At 35.7% G+C, this 22,616-nt stretch overlaps 1 protein-coding gene across 6 annotated transcripts in view; it reads right to left on the bottom strand.

Annotated features, from left to right (window-relative positions):
• The window catches only part of HLTF (helicase like transcription factor), a 31,576-nt gene extending 9,661 nt beyond the window's left edge, over positions 1–21,915 (bottom strand). The window contains exons 1-19 of one of the 6 annotated variants that reach the window (XM_074298372.1): positions 21,559–21,915; positions 21,175–21,204; positions 17,797–18,004; positions 16,889–17,055; positions 14,787–14,920; positions 14,215–14,312; positions 12,884–12,958; positions 12,513–12,704; positions 11,490–11,579; positions 10,794–10,866; positions 10,509–10,605; positions 9,890–9,969; positions 9,765–9,809; positions 8,363–8,449; positions 5,540–5,640; positions 3,181–3,324; positions 2,652–2,790; positions 1,992–2,127; positions 577–756 (exon numbers count right to left, since the gene is read on the bottom strand). In XM_074298372.1, the coding sequence (XP_074154473.1) occupies positions 577–756; positions 1,992–2,127; positions 2,652–2,790; positions 3,181–3,324; positions 5,540–5,640; positions 8,363–8,449; positions 9,765–9,809; positions 9,890–9,969; positions 10,509–10,605; positions 10,794–10,866; positions 11,490–11,579; positions 12,513–12,704; positions 12,884–12,958; positions 14,215–14,312; positions 14,787–14,920; positions 16,889–17,055; positions 17,797–18,004; positions 21,175–21,204; positions 21,559–21,578 (2,096 nt within the window). In that variant the 5' untranslated portion in view covers positions 21,579–21,915. The remainder of the gene's footprint in view (positions 1–576; positions 757–1,991; positions 2,128–2,651; positions 2,791–3,180; positions 3,325–5,539; positions 5,641–8,362; positions 8,450–9,764; positions 9,810–9,889; positions 9,970–10,508; positions 10,606–10,793; positions 10,867–11,489; positions 11,580–12,512; positions 12,705–12,883; positions 12,959–14,214; positions 14,313–14,786; positions 14,921–16,888; positions 17,056–17,796; positions 18,005–21,174; positions 21,205–21,558) is intronic. The other 5 variants (XM_074298373.1, XM_074298376.1, XM_074298377.1 and 2 more) reach the window with 5 other exon arrangements.
• Positions 21,916–22,616: the final 701 nt, after the last annotated feature.

Raw genomic sequence — 22,616 nt, 5'->3', positions numbered from 1 at the left:
AATGAGAAGCAGCTTCGTGTGCTGCATACAAGATGATGAGACAGGAAGATATGAGGTCAAATCTCACTGACGAAACATTATGGCTATGTGATGGGCATTCAAGAAGCAAAGGTACAAGGTGCCTCCCAAGGAGTTTTCTACATCCCCAAAATCACAGATCCGATCACTATCCCAATGCCAATGTTAGGCAGAAATGCTTAAACTAGATCAGGGTAGGGGAAAAATAAGTCCCTACTATATGCCAGGCCTCATGCTGAGCACTTTGCAATGTTATTCTATCCCCCCCCAATCACCCTGAGAAATGCATTCTGTTATTCATTTTATATGTGAGGAAAATGAAAAGTCAGAAATTCAATGACTTGCCCAACACTGTATACCAAGTATCTAGGTCTAGATTTGAATTCAGGTCTTCTAGATACTGGGCACAATGCTCTAAAAGTTGTCTATCACCTAGTTTAATTGATAGCATATTTCAACTATAACAATAAATAAGCATAATCATCATTTTAGTCCTCTAATATTAGTCCAGCAAACTGAAGAAAAGCATTCCTGGAACATAGTTTTCCTTCTCCATACCTGCCAATTGCGGCTCGGCCTTCATTCTTTACAGATTGGTAAATCTGTCTCTCTTCGTCAGTAAGTGTAATGTGCTGAATAAATACTTTACGCTCTGGTAACTCCAAAACAGGTTTGCCTTTAATTTTGCTTGTTTTTGTCCTTCTGAGGGTAATATTTTTAATTAAGGACTGTAAACGCCTAGGAAAAGATAAAAATAAATTGCATGTTCAACTCATTGCTTTCAGATATACAACTTGAGATTTAAAAAAAAAAAAAAAAAAAAGACATTTAATTTAGTGGAAATTTATACACTTCTAGTTTTTGAAGTTTTAACCAATGTGAAAGGAAGAGTTTACAAACATAAGACATTAATTAAAAGCAAAACAAAATTAAAAAAAGACTTTATTCTCCAGGTTTGGTCATTTAAATATTTTTCTTTTTTAACTCCTCTGCTAACTCTTTTTTTCTTGTATTTTATTTTGGCTTTTTTCCTTATCTTTTCTTCTCTGTTCTTACTATGTACCTATCACAAGTACACCATCATATAGATACCTCTTAGTTTTGCAAGTACCTTGATTATTTATACAAAGATGCCCAACATTTTCAATATATTCTGCTTGATTTGCACCTCTCAAATCACAGAAGCTGTGTCACTCATTTGATAAATGCTGTCTGTACTGCTATTCTACTACTTTATCCCCCAAACTAAACCACAGATTCTTGTAAGCAAGATGATAACCAACTCTAGCATACACTGGCTATTCAACAAAATGTCTAATAACAACAACTGGTTCTATTAACTTTTCTTATTTCATCTTCATTGTTTTCTTTATTGTTTACCATAATTTTTTTTCTTCTTATCCTTTCTTTTTCTCTTTTTAAGAAGCCTCTTAGTGTTTGTTTAAGACCATCGGGTGATGGAAATTTCTCTATCTATGAAAAGCAGCTAAAAAGGGACTTATAATTATTGTAAAATCTCTACTAAACTTCCCCTCAGTTGTTCTTTCTAGGTCCATATAGAACTATTCCTAGGCAAGCCATTTAACTTGTCTAAGCCAGGGTCCTCTTTAAATGAAGGAGCTGAACAGATGGTCTTCTACTCAGTGATTCCATGATCCAAACCCCTTTTTCATGTGTACAAATGACAGCATATGAATGCATGGAGTATGCCGGAAGGTCCCACCCTAGAGTGGTATGACAGCAGCTCAAGCCCCTTGGCTGTCTCATCATACTAAGCCAATATGGAGGTTGCAAAGGGAACAGTTATTACAGATTTGTCAACAAACTAAAAAACAATCTAGAAAAGGTTGGAAATGAGAAGAGTTGAATGCAAAGAGATTTAGTGGCCAGTGTGGAAAAGGGTTGTCAAGTCAAACATCCCTGAAAGAACCACCGTTAGCCTCTTACTGCATAATTGTATAGACACAGCATACCGAAGTCCCCCCTCGTCCCCCATCGTCACAGGACGCTGAATTGTTCGGTGCCACCATTCTCTATCAGTAAATGGCTTCAGTTTTAAAAAGGAAAGCAATGACCACAAGTCCTTTAATGAATTCTGGATTGGAGTACCTTTAAAAAAAAAAAAAAATATTTAATAAAATGTAAGATATGTTTTAAGCAATTTAATGAGCACCTCCACCTATCTTACTGCATTTTAAGCATCTCAATTTTTTAATTATCTATCATTATAAAACAGAGCAGACAAAAATAAGAAAATTCCTATTTTAGGCAACAAACTCAACATATTCTTCATTTAAGTACTTTAATAAGACCGGCAAACTGATCTCATTGTCTTTTACTCTTTTCAATGTTTTAATCAGCAGTAAAATAGTCCAGTTGTCAGTAAAATAGTGAAAACTGAACTACTACATTTTAAGAAAATTTCTTTGATTCTGTAATTTTGAATCATAAAGCATGTGGCTCATTACTTAACATGAACCTTCTAGGAACATGTGCTAAAGCCTTTTAGGAAACATCCATCACAGGAAGCCTTTTCTACATATACCTGAAAACTTCCTACCATTTCCCACTACCCTTATTTTCTAATACATTTTTCAAAATGACTAAACTGAACTATGACAAATGTAGATTACCCGTCAGCACCCATCTTCTTTCAGCATCTAGATCTAATGCAGCTTTTGTTTGCTGAGCATTTGGATTCCGGATGGTATGGCCTTCATCCAGAATTACTCTCAGCCACCTTATTTTGTGTAATGGACTGTCCCCTCTGCTCTGAAATAAATAATAACAGCTCATATCAACTATTGATATACTACTCATTAAAAATGCAGGAATGAAATACCTATAGCAAAATAACATGATATTATATTGAAATGCCAATGAAATCACTAAGCATAGCAAAATCACCCTATTTTACGCTATGTAATGTAATCCTTGACAAAATTTCAACTTTGCTATTATGATGTTTTAAAATATAAAATTTCTTCTTCGGGAGGGTAAATAAACAGTATCCTAGATATACTAGAAACCATATATTGAGGTATAAAGTCCATTTTTTAAAAAAATGTGCAAGATATTTTTTACTATATCCTAGTGTGGAAAAAAATAGAATAAACACTGGAAATATCTGATTTTAAATAGAACAATTTCAAGCATACTTACTCCATAATCATAAGTTAAAATATTATATGTAGTCAACACAATATCTTGTTTTGAAAGCAAAGCAGGGTCTTTGCTACGATCAGGACCATAGTAAACATACAAATTTAAGTGCACATCTGATTTTATATGCTGTCCAAACTGATCCTAAAAAAAAAAAAAAAAAAAAAAAAAAAAAAAAAAAAAAGTTGTTTTAACCAGTAAGCATAAGCTTATTAATGTAATACTATATAACATTTTACACACACACACACACACACACACACAAACACACACACACACACACACACACACACACACCCCACACACACAATTAACAGTGAAGAAATGATGTATCTTTTTGTAAATCCCGTTAACATCTTTTAACATTATAATAGTCATTTCAAATCGTTTTCCTAAAAGCAGAAATAGCTCTTGTGGCAAAGACAAAATATTAAGTCCTCTGCTGTTATGTCCCGGAGAAGGTAGACAGAGGGGAGGAAATAAAAAGAAGCTGTGCTGTCCAACTGGCTACTGATAGATCTTAATTCTCAAAGAGGACATAACAGGAGGACTATGCAGTCATCAGCCTCTCCTCTGCAGGTGTTCCACCCAAAGGAATGTAAATTATATTTTGGGTGAATGTAAATGACAATTTTCTATTTTGCCCAGAAACCCTGAGGGTTCTCAAGACGAAATATAATCTTGTCACTGGAACCAGATGGCTCTGGAGGGGAAAGTGAGGCAAGTGACCTTGCCCACCCTTCCTTACTCAAATCCAATTGACTTGCAGTTCATGGCAGCACCTCCCTGATGTCAGTCCTCTTCAAAAACAAAGGACAAACAACAATATATGGAAGGAAGAATTATTTTTCATTACGTTCTCCATTGAAGTCTGTGCATATTGTTTTTAGTTCTACTTACCTCACTCAAAAATCAGTTCTGTTTATTCTCTGAATTCCTGATTTTTTATTACATGATAAATTTTCATTATGTGACAGGAATTGTAATTTTAAATGACAATTAAAAAATATGCTTCATGTTATAATTGTGAGAGTGGAGATTTCAAGTACCCGTGAGGTCTTTATCACCATTTAAATTGACAAAGATGATAAAGATATTGGCAACAATACATGTTAAGAATATGAGCATACTCTTATTTATTTATGATTTTGGTGGAGCTGTGAAGAGGTTCAGTAAACTTTTCAGAATTTCCATTCTGAATTTTCTTAAGTTCTTTCACTAGTCATATATGCCAGGAAAGTCAAAGGTAAAACAAAATGCCTTTATACACCAAAATAAATATGGTATACTCTTTATACAAAGATAGTAAAGACCCAGAACCAAGTAAGTGCCCATCTCTTAGGGAGTGACTGAAAAAATTTGCTCTTCTCTTCTAATATCAGCTCCTTTCTTTTAAAAAATGGTTTATATCTTGGTATGGGCCCTACAATAGAAGATGGCAGTACCAGAGATGGACTGCTGCGGTTTCATAAATGGGGAAAAAAGAAGTACAAGTAGGCCACTGACTCTTCAGCCTCTTCCCAAGCTTCCTAACGCCTCACTCTGCAATTCCTATTAGTACATCTCTCTCCTTTTATCTTATGCTACTACCTTCTTTTCTATACTCCTTTGCCATCTAGAATGCCTGATTGCATTCATGCCATAATGACTTGAACATAATATGGATAAGTATAGTAGATAATTCATGACATGAATCAAGCATCAATTGGTTCTTTAAATCACATGGCATATGAAAAGAGTTAAGCTTGGCAAAAGTCAAGAAAGAAAGAAGCAGAAAAAAATTTTTTTTGGTTTTCATCTACTAATTGCTAATTATAATAGGTAGGAATAAAATAAAATCACGAGAATTGTATGAAAATTTTTACATTTTAAAAGGGCTAGTTTCTCTATAATGAGAAGGGTTAAGTCTTTATGTAGCACAGAGTTAAGTGGTAGACACTAGGCCAATGATAATCTCATTTAATTCTCACAATGAACCATAGAGATAAATAGGTGCTATTATCATCATTTTTCAAATGAGAAAACCAAGGCAGAAGTTAAGTGACTCCCCAGGATCACAGAGCTGGTAACTATGGCACCTGACAGATAATATTTCCTTTATTGTTTTACTTTGGTTTCTATAAAATATGCTTAGAGGTTTATACATTCTTAAAAACAACTAGATATGTTTCCTTTTATATTTTTTGCCTTAGGATGAAGGTTGTGTTCACTTCAGCAAAACTGCTAATCACAGGTAAAATGGAACAGAAGTGGCACTACCCTTCCAAATCATATTTAGTGTATTTCCAACCATAACACTAGATGACTAAACAAGTTAATTTCATATTACAAAATTTTAAGATGTAGTAATAAAACTTACAATCCAGTTGCTTAAAACAGAAAGAGGACAGATGATCAATGTTGCTCTTGGTTTCTCTTCAGTGTCAATTTTCTTAGAGCAATGTACTAGGGTAGTAGCTCCTGAAAGAATAAGTTTTCGTTAATAGGAATACAGTCCTTCATGTAGTAAACTTATGTTTAAATCACTCAAAATTTATAAAGCAGTTTATCCTTGCTGCAATCATTTTAATGCAAAACAGTCTCTACTTCCCTATACTATTTACTCTTATGACTAATACCCATACATTGAGAATGCCAAGCCATGTGATTTGAAGAACCAATTGATGCTTGATTCATATCATGAATTATCTAATATACTTATCCATATTGTGTGCAAGTCATTATGGGATGAATGGAAGCAGGCATTCTAGATGGCAAAGGAGTATAGAAAAGAAGGTAGTAGCATAAGATATTAAAATGAAATTCGATTGCACCCATGGTTTAGCAAGTTATTCAACCAAGCTAAGTTTTTTTTTTCCTTCTGTTATGTATTATAAAATCCCTAAAATTCTTAGCAATAACTGACTCTTATTTTGTACTCTACAATTTCTCACATCTTCTAAAGCAATTAAATCAAACTAAAAGTTTGCAAGTAATCCATTTCTTTAAATCTTTTGGGCAACTTTTAGTTTTTCCAGACTTCTTCACTAACTTACATAGTTTGTTACAGGACAATTGTAAAAAAGAGCCAAATGAAATGTTTAAAGTCCTTGCTTAGCAAAGACATTAATCCCAGCATCTGGTCATCATGACCAGCAAAATCATATACTGCCTGTCTTATTCTCAACTTAGTGACTTTAAAAATTCACCTGACAATTATTGTTCTCAAAATTCAGTTAACTTAATTAACCTAGCCAAAGTACACAAATGTCAGAAGAGATAGCAACATAAGAAAGTACAAGAATGTAGGATGACAGATTAAAAGGGTGGGAAAGAACATGAGGCCATCTAGAGTCCTGATTCTTAAATTGTGGATTGAGACCTCACAAGAGGTCTAATAAATGAATGGTGAGGTCACAATTACAATGATTAAGTCATTTGATGAATACACCAAATTTATATACCTATATCCTTGGGGTCACATGAAAATTTCTTGGGTAAAAAAGGTTGGAAAAAGTTTAAGAAGCCTTGAAGACCAAACTCCTCCAGTCAAGATAACACAAGATTAACAACTTCCTTTCCTCCAGTCAGGATAACACAAGATTAGCAACTTCCTCATTAAAGAATCAGAGGGCTTGGAATGTGATATTCCAGAGAGCAAAGGAGAGCTAGGATTACAACCAAGAATCACCTACACAGCAAAATAGAGTATAATCCTTCAAGAGAAAAAAAGGTAAATAGTCAATGAAATAAATGGAGGACTTTCAAGCATTAATGATGAAAGAAAAAGAGCAGAGCAGAATGGAAAATTTGCTTTTTAAATGCAGAACTAAGGAGAAACATAAGAACGTAATCAGTATAGGGAAATTGTAAGGGACTTAAGGTTTATTTGTTTAATGTTCCTACAAAGGAAGAGGATACTTGTAACTCATAAGAACTTTTTCATTATAATGGCAGGAGTACATATAAGGCACAGGCATCAGTTGAATATTAAAGGATATCTATCTAAAAATATAAAATTAAGAGGTGAGAGAAGAATATTAAAAAATATAAAATTAAGAGGTGAGAGAAGAATGTATTAGGAAAAAGTGAAAGGGAAAAGTGAAATGATATAAATTATTGGCCATAAAGAGACAAAAAAAAAAAAAAAAGCTTTCACAGTGAAGAGGGAGAGGAGAGAGGGAGTGAACTTACTCTCATCAGAACTGGCTCAAAAAGGAAATAACATTCATACTCAATATGGAGTACATAAATCTTATGATTGCAAATGTTTAACCTGTACATCATATCACATTGTTCTGTCTTGGGGAAATGGGGAGGTAGGGAGAAAAATTTGGAACACAAAATCTTTATAAAAATAAATACTAAAAACTATCTTTACATGTATTTGGAAAAATAAAATACTATTGACAAATAAGGAAAAAGAAAAATCTCTCTGCTGCAGGAAAATAGAAAGAGAAGGGGATACAAGAAAAGTGGATGTTGATAGAAAAAGAGGGCATATTGCAGGAGGGGCTTGTCAGAAGCAAAACATTTCTGAAGAGAGACAGAATGAAAGGAGAAAAAAAATAGAATAAATGGGAGGAAATAGTTAAGTCAGTTTCCCTGATGAAGGCCTCAGTTCCCAAATATATAGGGAATCAAATATAAGAAATAAGAGTTATTCTCCAATTGATAAATGACTAGAAGATAAGAACTCTGCCCAAAGAGCTATAAAATAATGCCTATTCTTTGATCTAACAATCCCACTATTAGACATCAAACTCCTGATTTCATAAATTAGGAAAAAGAAGTCTACAAGTTATTTCCCCAATGAAACATTATATATCTATATCTATATCTATATCTAGATATATATATATATACATACACATACTTTAAGTAAAAATAAAGGAACCAATTAAATAAAGACTGTATTCATTTATAATTTTATCATTTTACAAAATGATTATTTCAAACTAAAAATAATACCCCCAAATTCCATTCATTCTTTCATTGAAATCATGATCTTTACAACTATTTATAGTCTTTCAACCTGGCTTAACAATGAAAATCAAATCCATTTCTCTCAATTCTACTATAAACACAGAATACTCTATTATCTGCTACAAAGACAGATAATTTAAGTATGTATATTACATGAAAAAACTTCTCAAGTTAGGTTATTTCTTGGTTGATCTAAAAAAACAAGACCATTACTGACCTTTTTTCATGGCTTTCTTTTTTAGCAGAGGGGCAGATGGCTCAAGTGCACATGCAAAGTCTGCATCTTCTTTAACCTTAGAAGATCCTGAAAGGGGAAAAAAAAAAAAAAAAAGGAGATGGTAGCACTAAGTTACTTTTGCAATGAGGGAACACCCATTAACATGAAGTCATTACCATAAACATAAGGCTGGCCTGATATTCTCTGATAAGTAATCTACAAAGTTGTCTCCCATATTTCTTAAGTACATTATCCTCTCAATTTTTGGATCAGTCATTAGCAGTCAGCTTATCGTAATTTTATTTCTTAACATAGTACAACTTCAATAACTTGGAATGATGGTGGCAATATTTAAACATAAAAGCAAAAATTTTGATAATTAAATTTTAAAGTGACTTTTATAACACACAATAATAATATGTATTAACTAAGTTTTCAAAAAGGCAGGTAGGTGGATCCAGGCCTGAAGTCAGGAAGATGAGTTAAAATCTTGCTTTAGACACTTCCTAACTATGTGTACCTATGCAAGTCACTTCACCCTGTTTGTCTCAGTTTCCCCATCTACAAAATGAGAAAGAGAAGGAAAGGGCCACTATCTCTGCCAAGAAAACCCAAATGGGGTCATAGAGAATCACAGACAACAGAAATGTCTGAACGCTGTTGTTGGTAAACACACAAATAGGCTCGTTTAGTAAGACAACTTGAATTTTAGTTCTAGAACTACTGAATGGTTCTAGGCAAGACACTTTCCCCAACTACTATAATTTCTTTCTATATAAAATGAGAAAGTTCGACTAGATTTCCATAGGAATGGACCTGTGATTTAATTGTACAGTACAGAGAATGACCAAACAGGAAATTATCTCAAACAATTCAGATGGACTTCAACTCTATAGTTATTGTCTTAGATGTACAGGTTTTTTGGTCATCTTGTGATAGTTTGATGAAGCCTACAAATTCTTCTCAGGATGTTTTTAAATGTATAAAATATATAGGATTACAACAGAAGCCAATTAATTATATTTTTAAGAAAGATACCATTTGCCCCAAGTTTATGGACCCCCTGAAATACCTAGGATTTGTAGACTCCATTCTAAGAACAGAGTGACAAATGACTTGCCAATAGTCTTCTGGGATTGTTTTCTATTGCCTGCTTTCTTTTAAAAAATGTTTTGAAAAATTCTAAGCTGGTATCTTAAAGCTGAGAATTACCGTAACTACCACGATTTATGAATCATTCATCTGTTTAATAAATCTTTTTTTTCAGCATCAAAAGAGAAAATTTAAGCTTAAATCCATGTGCAATTATAGATTCCAAATCAGTGATAAATAAATTAGTAAAATGTATTCTACTATTCTTTCAGATACCAGATAGAGAGAAAAATACATAGAGAATACATACTTTTAATTCTGCCTTTAATCACTGGCTGTTCCTGTCTAGGTCTGGCTGTAAAAATACATTAAAAATTGTCACAATCAATTAGCATATAGGACCAAAATAATAAATCAAATGACATTTCAGATTACCTTTTATTTTATGTGGTAATTCATTTAATTCCACCTCTTCTGAGTCACTGCTTTCAGCATATTTAACAGTGGCTTTTCTTCTAAAAAAAAATAAATAATTTTGAAAAAAAATCAGACATATGAAAAAGGAACTAGACACTGGAGTGGCAAGTTATCCATGAATTTTGGTCCTGAAAGTTAATTTGCCTTGAGGAAATCAGGTTTATCTTACTCTATAATTTTTCTTAAATTACTAATGGAAAATAGCTCAATTTTATAAAATCCATTTCAAAACAGGTTTTTCAATGTTAGTGTTTGGCTATACTTTGTAATATTTAACAAATCATTTTTCCCATCATTTAGCAAGCAAAAACACAAAGAGCTTGACCAAGCACCTTTATTCCTATTCTAGAAAACCATAATGACCTAGGTTACCATTCTGCTAAGTCTGTGATCTCATTTATGTGGGCATTCTAGCAGGGCAGAATAGTCCCCTCCCAATTCTCTCCATCAATAATAGCAAGCTGAGTTAGGAAAAAATAACTGGAGATTCTATATCAGTAAATTTAAGGTATAGTCACTTCCAAGAGAAAAGACTGCATTCTTTGAGTCATATTCAAGCTCCAATATATAATTTTACCTTTTGGGACGAGTACTTGTAAATTCTGACTTGAAATCTTTACTTTTCTCCTTGATGTTTGAAACACTGGGTTCTTCACTAGCAGTGCATTCTTCTACTTAAAAGTGAAAGATGCATATGAAACAGTGATTAAAAATATGAGAATACACAACAGAAACAAACATTAGACCATCCTTAAGAATTGTAGTTCTTAACCCTCATTTTAAAGAATCATGTGTCAATAGACACTAGAATTAATTAGAATGGTAATATTTTAAACTATACACTTTTGGATTAAAATTTTACCTTTACATAGTTCCTTCACTTGTTCATTGTCATCATTTTCTCCATGTTTTGCAGATTTATCAATAATATGTTCCTAAATGAAAAGACTTTCTTTAATGATCACAACTTTCCAGAGTCTGAAGGGACTTCAGAGGATGTTTACTTCAAGCCATATATGAAAAAACAATCCCTTCTACAACATAAGCAATCATTCCTTTCCTTGGAGGCCCCTAATGAAAAAAGCCCTACTGTCTCCCAAGACAGCCCGTTCCACATCTGGAACATTTTACAGTGAGGAAGTTTTCCTCACCTCAAGCCCAAATCTCTCCCTTTGAAACTTCTACCAATTACCCTTAGACTGAAGCTTCAAACACAAATTACTACTGTGAACTATAATATTGATGGTTCATAAATTAAATTAATTGGAATTAACATATTGTTTTCTTATTAAACTTCCAAACAAACTTCTAGCAATGAGCTTTGTTTTTTTATGGCTACAAGTCACATTCTCAACACATAATATAGAAGTGACATACAATTAGAGCGCTGTCATGAATTGAGAGGGAATGGACAAAGGGATATTTTTCTCCTACAAAGTCGGACTCTTAATGTAAAAAGAGTTGGAAGAGTAACTGCTTCCCAATAGACAAACTAAAAAGTTGTACAGACTGCTTTCCAAAAACATCTCATACAACAAAACATTTTCAAATACTGTACCTCCTTCAACTCATTAGTTTTTTCAACAGGAAGAGGCTTGCCATCATAGAAGTTGGTTAGGATCACTGCAATGGCTGCAAGAGTTTTACCCTAAAGGGGGGAAAAAAGGCTTTATAAATATATATAGTTAGATTTCTAGAAGATGTCTCATAACTATTTTGTGTAATGACCAAGGGAAAAGTATATTGGACCAGTGGTGCTTATGAAATATAATTTATGCATTTAATGGTTCCCTCTACAAAATCTAAATATACAAGTGATCTAAAACTCCGAAGTTCTGCAAAATGTGACTGGCATTAGAAAAATAACTCTCCTGTCATCTATAAAAGATTATCTCAGAAATGTACTATTTAACTGACATACCAAAAGTGCATTGAAACATTACTATGTAGTTTCAAAAAAATTATTTTTAACCTTTTAACTCTTTCAACTCAGTTACCTTTGAAACAAGTTCTATTTAAAAGCTTTTTGTTGTTAAAAGTTATTTCTCTAGTATTGTAGACAAGATAATAATTCACATTGGGGAAACTAAGACACAAGTGACATAATGTGCAATAAAAGTATGCATGCAAGACACAATATGTTAAACTGAGGCAGAAGTATATGAATTTACTAATTTTTTAAAAATACTTTCTCCAACTGCTTATAGCTACATAAATAAGAATTAGAAAAACAGCATGGGGAAATAGATGTAGGTACCCAACCCACAAGTTACCCATCAAAATGCTGGGGGTAGGTTAGGAACATGGAACTGTTTGTAAATTGAAAATTTACATGGAACCTCTCATTTGAAGAACTGAGGAAAATACTGCTCTTACATGGTAGAAACTACAGGAGAGATTTTTCTTCTACAAAGTCAAAAAAGTGTTCCTCAAATCCAGATCAACATACCTATTTCCATTTAATGAGTCATTTTTTTAAAAACCTATTATGAACATTACACTTTTATTTTCACACCCAAACCCTTTTCACTTACCCACAAATGTTATTACACATTCTAAGGAGGAAAAAAAAAACAATTACCAAACCCATATCATCAGCTAAAATTCCTCCAAGAACATTCTCTGGTGGTTCCTTTTCAGAAAAATTGGTAATTGTGTTATAGTAGGAGTTATTTCTTTGTTCCCAAAATGGAGGTAGTTCTTTGCTGTTTTCACGTGAAATCATCCAAGCCAATGCTTGTTTCTGGTGTGGAAGTAAAGGTGTTTCAATCGCCTACAAAAAAGAAATCCTGTGAGATACAGCACAAACCTTTATTTTTTCACAGAAACTAGTGGAACGGTGAATAATACAATAATCTGACAGAAAAGGAAGTCAGAAATGTCCAAAATGACACAGTAGTATTTTATAGCATACTTAAGTAGTCTTCAGTATTAAGACTATAAACTCAATACCTCAGCTGGTTCCATTTCACGAGTTTTATCATCTTCTTTTAAATCTTCAAACAATTTGTCAAATTCTGTTTTGAGCTGTAATACAAAATAATCATAATAATGCAAATTACTAAGATAAAAATCAAACTTGAATCTATGTCTTTAGAATACTTGGCTATAACTGAAAAATGCTTATGCATCCATGATTTCATTGCTACTCAGTTTGGGAGCATTCCTCCAACAGATTTCACCATGGGTAGAGGATTGACTAGAGAAATAAGCAATTTTCCCATGGTCATAGAATTATAAAAGCATCAGAGTTGAGATATTGTTTCACTCTTTTACTCTTTTTCTACAAAAGACTTAAAATCATCTGCTACTCCACACAACATAACTATGCAATTCCCAAGTTATACATTCTTAAAACAAAGGCATGGGGCACAGAAGTGCAACTCAGGAGATTTGCTTCTTAGTGTCTACAATCTTAGGCAAACCACTCAACAATGTCTTCGGGTATCAGTTTCCTCATTTGCTAAAATGAGGTTAGATAATCTTCAGAGTTCTTACAATTGCGAATTTAAAGCTTCTAATTAATATTTACGTTAACATAACACAATTCTGGCTAGAGAATGAATTCAAGTTTCCATATACTTTAAATTTATCAGGGTCCTATTTAAGTAGTTGTATTCCTGTTGAGATCCTGAATGCGATTGAAGATAAAGATCCATTGTATCCAAGGCTCTTCCCCCTCTCCCCTCAACATACCCTTCGTTTCACTTTCCCACTGGGAACCCAAATCACATCAATCCCACCACTGCTTCTAGAAAGATCATAATCCATCAGCTCTTATATGGCTCCACTCAATACCCAATGATAACCCAGATCAAAACATTCTCTGATGGATACAACTCTTCTATAGGTCTCCTATTAAAATTTCAGTTGCTTGAGGGTAGGCACCATTTCACTTCTGCATTTAGAGTAGTGATTTGTTTATAAACACTTAATGTATGTTTTTTATTCATTTATTAGATGGAAACGGGCAAGTAGTCAGAAGGAAAAGACATGCCAAAGGACTATAAGTTAGCTTGTATATGGACACAAAAATATTATCAAAGCAGATTTTTAGGATAATAATACAAGACTCTTATTTACAGTATTTACATGCTATGCTCTAAGCTTAGGTGGTATATTTGTAGCTATTAATATTAAGAAAATATTTATATTCTAGTCCAGTAATTCAAAAAGCAGGTTAAGAGGTGAGCACTGGTAAATATAATAGCAAGATCAACCAAAGCTAATGACAGAAGAAAAAACTCTAATTCAAGGCAAAACCCAAGAGAAAAGAAGCAAACCTGTTCAGTTGTCATTTGCACAGCAGCATGAATAGGTACACTATAACTTGGTCCAGCTCTTTCAGAACTCCAACTACTACCAAAATTAAATCCTGAACCTGTGTTCCACAAAATAAACCACATTAGCAAAAGTTATTATAATAACTTTACATACACAAATAAAAACATTTAAAAATTGACATGTTTTGCTAAAAATCTCCTGGACAAAAAAATTATTTAATCCTAACCAACAGATTATCTTACATTACTAAAAGCAAACCTCTGAGCAAATAAAAAGGCCTCTTCAAACAACTCCTTGAAGCCCAACACAATATTTATGACTTATAAAAGCCCATATTTATAACCAGTCATCTCTTTAAAGAGACAGTAGAACAAAAAAGATCACATTTTGAAGCTTCAGCACAGAGATTTTTCAAGCTCTTAGGGAACTGAAAAAGAAAATGGGCAGACTAAACAAAATTACTCCTACCAAAATAGTCTTATAAGCCTTACATTTTTAGGAACAACTTGACAAATTCAACTGGTATAGAAAATAAAGTTAATATATCAAAATAATTAAGTTTTGAACTTACTTTTTGGTGGAGGCCCCAATTTAAATCCATGTTTTTTCAACTGATCTAAAACTGCTTTTCTATTTTCTTCTTTTCCCCAAAAACTCATCTGAACAGGCATAGTAAAAGCATTGCTTGTTCCATAATGGACCACCCTATAAAGATTTGGGGGGGAATAAAATAGGGATTCTTTTATTTTTCATTAGCTTTTTTACACAAAAGTATTAAAACTAATTATCTTCATTCAATTAAACCTATAAAATATATATGGAAAGAGAATGAAAAACTATGATGAAAATCCCTTATCTGTCTCAACTTTCATTCTTGCTAAGGCCCTGCCTGAAAACTAAGCAGGAAAAAATACTGGGTAGGAGTTGAAAATCAAAGGGGAAAAAAAGTCAGTAAAAAATGGGAAAACAGATTAGTTAAGAGTCAGAACATTGGAAGAAATAATGAAGTTCAATAATATAATTTTTGTAATAGTATAATTTGGACTATAAGGGAACTTTACATTGAGCTGATTATAATATAATTGGACAACAGGCAACTTGAAGTTTAGAAACCTGTCCTATTAGAAGAATTAGAACATGAGATATTAGGGAGGATTTGGACAAATAAGAAGGTATATAACTGACTGAACTATATAACTATTTCCAGAATTCAGCACTATAGAATAAGGATTCTTTACACTAGCGATACAAACTACTTTCTGTTCTTTCTTATAATTCAGCTATATAATACAGCTTATAATTCAGAACATGAAAGCAGGATGAGGAACCAAGGATAAAACTGTTAAACAGGCTTTATTTCAATCGAAATATCTAAGAATCCAAGGTATTATTACACACTATCCTTACTTCTGAGGAACTTAAATAGGCAAGGTAAATCTAAAAGAATGTCTTCATAATATTATTTCCACTTTATGAGGAAGAAGCAAGCGAGTCAGCAACATATTTAAAGGATCAAATTAAAAGAATATATATAGTGTTTTTATATAAATAAATATATAAAAAACTTTTATACAAAAAAATAATGACATTACATATCTATACTGCCCAAAGCAAGGTAGATCAAGCTTTTAAAACTGCCAAGCATGTTACTTAAAAGAAGTTAGAAGTAAAATTTCTTCACAACTTACATATCTAAAGTTAAATTATACAGTGCCATTTCATCCTCTAGTTGTTTTATATATACATGGGGAATGAAATAAGGGATAGATTTTGGGATTAACTTCAGAACAAGCAGCACAGCAATATACTCATTAAGAGCTGCTAAGCTGGTGCTTTTGTATCTATATGCTTTCAACAAGTTTTTAAAAAGCACTGAAAACTTTAGGTTGTTTCTAAGTCAAAAAAAAAATATATATATATAGTCCAAAGAAACTTTACTGTTCTAGTTACAAGATTTCTATGGAACAATACTTAGAATTATCAATGAACATTAAGTTAAGTCCCTACTGAATATATTTCCACTATGTTAAATAATGGCAAAACAATGTTAAGTGGTGGTCTTCTTACAAACAAAAGGCAGGACAAAATAATTAAAGACAGAAGATATTCAGCAAATGTTTCCTATGAACACTGTCCCAAGTAAGTGAATTCTTTATAACTAAGAAAGCTTTACTTATATGATAACTACATGTACATGCTGTCTGAAGATTATTTATAAAGAAACTTCCACATAAACATGATTAATGTGGTTATTAGAGGGAGAGGGTAAAGTTATAGCATAAATAGAACTGTTCCAATTTCTTTTGTCTGTTTATCAATTAACAATTACTCTTAAGTTGCACCACTCTTCCCACATACTTCCCTAAATACCTCTAGTTCCCCATCACTTACAAAAACAAAGAATTATAAAAAAATAAAAAGGCATGGAGATAAGTATGTGAAGGACAGAGACATTCTCAGCTGTTTGATCTGTTCATGAACATTCCACTTGCTGAAACTTCCAGAGACACATTTATTGTTTTTGTTTTTTTTTTTAACCACCACACTATGCCATCAAGGGTAGTTAGTACTTTACAGACTTGAGAAAAAATGATTGATTGCTAATAGGAAAAATACTGACTACTCCAGAATTAGACTAAAGTTGTTGTAAAATTCTTCAAATCAAATTCTTACCCTTCTACTTGAGCCAGTTTGTTGTCCATGATGTAGGCCAGAGGGGCTGCAAGTTCTTTCTTTATGTGACCCACCTGATTTCCATTGACATTATTTACTTTCACTGCATTTTTGTCATATGGATTATTAGGCTCTCTCTGAAGTGCCACCATTTCATTATTATTAACCTAATAAAAATATTCAACATAAGTAACAATTTATATCTTAAATTGTACTGCTCAAAGCCTAAAGTATAGTACTCCAAAGTATTTTTCCCCGAGTTTCAGTCTATAACTGTTCAAAAATATTTTCTCTCTCTCTCTCAATATGGTAAAGTCTATTTACTGGTACTGTCCTTTCTTTTCAAATCTGAAAGACTAATTCTAACCAATTAATTATCAAAGCCCTCAAAATTTGCACATTAATCGACACTGGCAATTTTGTAGTTAAAAGTTCTAATCTAATCTAAAGAAACACATTTTATATGGTACATTAGTAAGAAAAGACAGGAACTCATAAGGAAGAAAGAAATAGATGTCTCTGTTAGAAGCAGATAAAGTCCAAAGCAAAGATTCAGAGAAAATACAAAAAAAAAAAAAAAAAAAGAGGCACAGAAAGGGGAAAACCCCCCCACAAAACAGAAGTAGACAGACATTTTAATAGGACATGAAAAGGAGATTTAAAAAACTAAAAGATATAATGCAAAAATATGCATATTGACTCCTTTTGTTTAACATGTAAAACTCATTTTTTGAAAATATCATTTCCTCCTTATTACCAAATCATTACCTTGTAAGGAATTCAAGTAAGCCCTACTATGGAAAACTATACTTGCTAATCATATTCCCTTTGAGAATACCTCTTCAATATATAACCTCTTCAATAATAACCAGACTACTAAACCAAGCAAATACCCATATTTTACTTACCACTCCTGTATAATATCGTAATCCAACCACATGACCTCTTAAAGTTCCAAATAAAACTGAATCTAGATCTTCATCACCAGCTATAAAGTCATCTGGAGGGACAATGTCTTCAGGATCAAAAGGAGAAAATAAATTGGGATAGGTGCAGTGCGAAAAAGTTCCATGGACTCCATATTGGAAAGACTGCAAATATTTCCAAAGAGGATCTCTAATTAAAACAAGAGGGGGAAAATCAATTACTTTGGATTGTCCTTTTCATCAAATATGAACAAATTATCCAATATAATAAAGACAATGAGATATAAGGAAGGTTGTAGGGCACTTGTCTGGGAGTTAGACTTCTCTTTGGTTCTAACATTAACTAAATGATGCTGAGCAAGTCTCATTCTCTATGTTCTCATCCATAAAAGGAGGAGTGGGAGGTAACATGGTAAAAACAAGCACATAAAAAAAAACTGAATTTGGCATCAAAGGATCTGTAACCAATAAGATTCCTTTCCCCCTTTTTCCCTTTTAAGTGACTACCCCATGATCCAGCTAGGAGCTCTTACTGCCCTTAAGTTTGAACTAGACTTTAAACAGCCAATAGATCAGAAAAATATACTATCTCTACTACCTGGATTTCCAGATTTATGATACAATTTTAATGTGAGGTGTTCTAAATACTTAAAAAGCAGGTTCCAAATGTACTATTTTGTAAAGCCTTGTATATGGATTTTTTTCTATAGCCTTGTAAATGGATTTTTGAGAATTTATCCTTTTAGTTTCAGGGAACCTTTTTTTATATACCACCCTCCTCTGGGGCGCGCACACACACACACACACGTATGTATATAAACACCAAATATCCCAATCCACAATCCCTTAAAAATCACCATCTCTAATCCTTGATCCAAAATAACTGAACTACTTGCCCCTTCCACCAGAGTCCAATACCTCTTGACCTTCATCTTAGGGTCCCATGTTGTAAGTTCCTCTCTTTCCCCCTATTCTTGAAATATGACCTGTGCAAATTCTTTCCCCATGATCAGTTTGCCCTGAATACATCTGTCACTCCAACCATGAAATGTAAAGTACTGTATAACAAATGACTTCATATGTTCTTTTCCATGTGGCTAACAACTTATTTACAATAACCATTTTAATTCAAAATATATGCTTTATATTCTAACTTTACCCATGTCAAAGTCTCATGAGGGAATGAAAAAAAAAAAAGACAAAAAATAAGGCTGTTATGAAATCACTTGTCTCTACTATTTGAGGATATAATTATTTCACCTACGACTACAGCCAATTTTAGAATTATCAAAATAATGTTCACATGGCACAAGTTCATCAAATAGCCAATCTCCCCAAACTGATGTATAAATAATAGAAATCTTTCTTTAAATAGTTTTGTTGTATTTACAAAGCATACAAATACTTGCTGTCATGGTCTTCCCTCTAGAGATATCAATCAGTAAAGAGAAAACAAACATCATTCGTGACTAAATTATGAAAAATCTTCTAAATTAGAAGTTTTTAACCTGGGTCTGTCAACTTAAAAAAAGAAAAACCAAAACCTTTTGTTAAGTGTATTTCAATGCAATTATTTGTAATTTTTATGTATTTAAAAACATTTTGAAAAGGGGTCAAAAGGCTTCACCAAAGGAGCAACTTGCTATATGGAAAAGTTTACAAACCCCTGCTCAGGATCTGTGCCAGTATTCTAGCAAATTCTATATATTAAAATGTATGAGTATATATGCATATGCAAACAAATGGACCAACTCTTTATACAATGCTGATGTTGGATTTGGATTTTGAGGATACAGTTTTTTGATCAATGATTCTAGACTAACCAGTTCTATTAAATGACTCATTAGTTAAACTTTCTATAGACTAAATTATAATAGTGACCATTATATAGCACTTATGCCAGGCTAAAACCCTTTACAATTATTCCACACATGATTCTTACAATCACCCTTCTAAGTAGGTTGCTACTATTACCCCCATTTTACAGATGAGGACTTGCCCAAGGTCAGACAGCTTTGTTAAATGTCTGAGACTGAATTTGAACTCAGGTCTTCCTGACTCCAGGACCAGAAAGGTCTATCCACTCTGCTACTTAAGTTTTTTATTTGGTGGACTATAAGAAAAAAAAATTATTTAAAAACATTGAATTCCTAAGTTTAATATGTATTTTCTCAATCAAGATATTAAAAATACAAGAATCATGTGCAAGTTTTTACAACTTGTTGCACACAGAAATATTGACTTGTCCAAATTATTCTTCAAAATCTGTCTGGCAGTGCCAATCTTTGTAAAATGTACTTTAATATGTTATACGATTTGATTTTTAAAATCATCTCCAAAAATATATGTAATTTCTGCTGAATATGTAAGCAGCAAAATATTACCTTTTCTCTTTCGCTCTCTTTCTGTCTGTGACTTCCAGTGTCTCCCTAGATCCTGTTCAACATTTTCCCCCTCCTGCCCAACACCTGCACTTGGATGGATGTAACATTGGCTAGCAGTTGTAGCTCATTCCGTCTAGCAACTTTCCTTCCCCCTACAGCTCAGAACTCATTTTCTTCCCAGGCGGAGAGCATCACGTTCCATCTGGCGATAGCCTTTTCCCCCTCTTTCTCCTTTGCTCCAACTCAAGCAGCTAACAAGTTTTTGGAGCAAGCCAATAAAATGCATCCCCTCTTTTCCATTTCCACAGTGATTAGTATCTTTCACCGTCAGTCTCTTACACCCCCCCCCCCCCCGACTAAATCGAGTCACTTTTACCACAGTAAGAGTTCCTTAGCAGCTTCTTCCTTTTACTGAGTCAAGTGTGACTTCCTTAGTGGAGCCTTCCCACTCCTCCCTTTCACTGAGCACAGCTCAGTCTCCAGCCCGGCCCCGGGAGGAATCCGCCGCCTCTTCCAAACTCCTCCCTCTGCCCATACGTCCCAGAACCTCTCTCACAAGTGCCACACCCCCAGAGCCCGGTGCCCGGTCCGCGGTGGGCACCAACTGTTTCCTGCACCGAGTTCCCCCGATCCCACTCACTCCCTGGCAACTTGATCTACTCTATCTCAGCCGCTGAGGGGGCAACCACCGCGTTATCTATTTTACGAAATATTCTCCAGCGAATGAAGGAGTAAGAGCCCCAAGTGTCCGCCAAACCTAAAACCGCCCCCCCCATGCACAGTACTCAGTCCGAAGCCTCGGTCCTCCTCCCCTCCCGACGCCCCGCGCCCCCAGCCCGCATTTTATTTAAAGGGAGGAGGGGTGGCAGGCGCCGCGGACCCAGCGACCGCTCCTCCCCCGGGGCCGCCGCTTCCCTCGAGACCGAGCCGCGCGGCTTCGGGGAGACAAGTTTAAAACGCACGAAGGGTAACTCACACTTTAAAGAACACCTGGGGCGCGTCCGTCCTAGAGGGGAGAAGAGAAAGTCCTCGGGTCAAGCCGAGAACACGTGAACGCTTCTCCCCAGTTGGGGTTTTTGTTTGGGTTCTGTGGGTTTGTTTTTCTCAGGGACCCCGCGGATGGGGCCGTCCTCCGCTGAGAGCCAGGACAGGTGAGGGACCCTCCCTCTCCCCTCCCCCCGCGCCCCGGGCCAAGGTCTCGGACAGGGGACCCCCAGCTGAGGACGGGAAGGGAGGGTGAGGGGGACGCGCGCAGGACGGGCCCCTCCCACCCGCCACGCGCAGCGCGGGGATTCCCAGAGGGGCTGATTTGGGGATCGGGGCCAACCGTTACCCGCTCCCCCTCCCCCGGCCCCTTCACCTCCTGAACATCCAGGACATGGCGCTGGGCACGAAGGCGGGGTCCGGGACCCCGCCGCTCTCAGGCCCCCCCGGCCCGCCTCGCTTCTCCGCCGCCGCCGCTGCTGCTCGGGTCCGGGCCGCGCCGCTGAGGAAAAGCGAAGAGAAGGCAGCGAGCGAGCGCGCCGCGAGAGGGATGCGAAGCCGAAGCTCGGGCCGCCTCTCCGCCCCGCTCCGCACCTCCCCTCACTCCGCCTCTGCCTCAGCTTCTGCCTCAGCGGCGGCGGCGACGTCGCGTCCCTTCCTCCGCCCGTCGTCGTCGAGCGACGCCGCCGTCTCCCTTCCCGCAACAAACCCAGCCCCGCGATCGGACGAGACTGGCAGCGGCACGCCCCAATCGAGGGCAGGCTCGCCTGAATCTTAACCAATCAGCGTGTAGAAGAGGCAGGCGGCGACCGCCCCCGCGCTGCAATTCAAAGAGGTGAGTGGGCCGGACCCCGCGCGTCTGGTTTCATCCGGGCTTTTCCCCGCCCCCTGGGTTGGCGCGCGGTGCGGTCCCTCCCGCCCGGGGGATTGGTGAGGGCGAAATAGCGGGGTAGCGGGGTAGCGGGGGGGAGGGGGGGGTGTAGCTAGTAGAAGCTTTCTGGACTTGTGCTATCCAAGCCTCCGATAAAATTGTAAGGACTCTTTGCTACCTGCACCAGGGCTGCGCCGCTTTTCCGAGCTGGGGACCTCCCGCCCCATTGGCTTCCTGCAGCCAAGCAAACCCCGGGGTCGCCTTGGGATGAATGCATCCCGTACGCCCCCAGACCCCAGCCCTCGAGCCCGGGAACCCAAGGTTTCCGGTGCTGTGCCTCTGGGAACAGCTCTAGAAACTAAGTTTCATTTTGCATATCTTCGAGATTCTTAATCAGAAGTTAGATGTACGACTTGTTCTTGACCTTGCAATTTGTTTCTAAATAATAATTTTTTTGAAAAAAAAAAACTTAAAAAAAAAAATGAAAGTTACAAAGACTGTACATTTGGCGGAGGCGCGACCATACCCACCCTTCAGGGAGGTTGAATTAGGTGTGCCTCGTA

This window comes from Sminthopsis crassicaudata, chromosome 3 (assembly GCF_048593235.1).
Source record: "Sminthopsis crassicaudata isolate SCR6 chromosome 3, ASM4859323v1, whole genome shotgun sequence".
Classification (NCBI taxonomy): Eukaryota; Metazoa; Chordata; class Mammalia; order Dasyuromorphia; family Dasyuridae; genus Sminthopsis; species Sminthopsis crassicaudata.
This window is presented reverse-complemented; position numbering and strand designations above follow the sequence as displayed.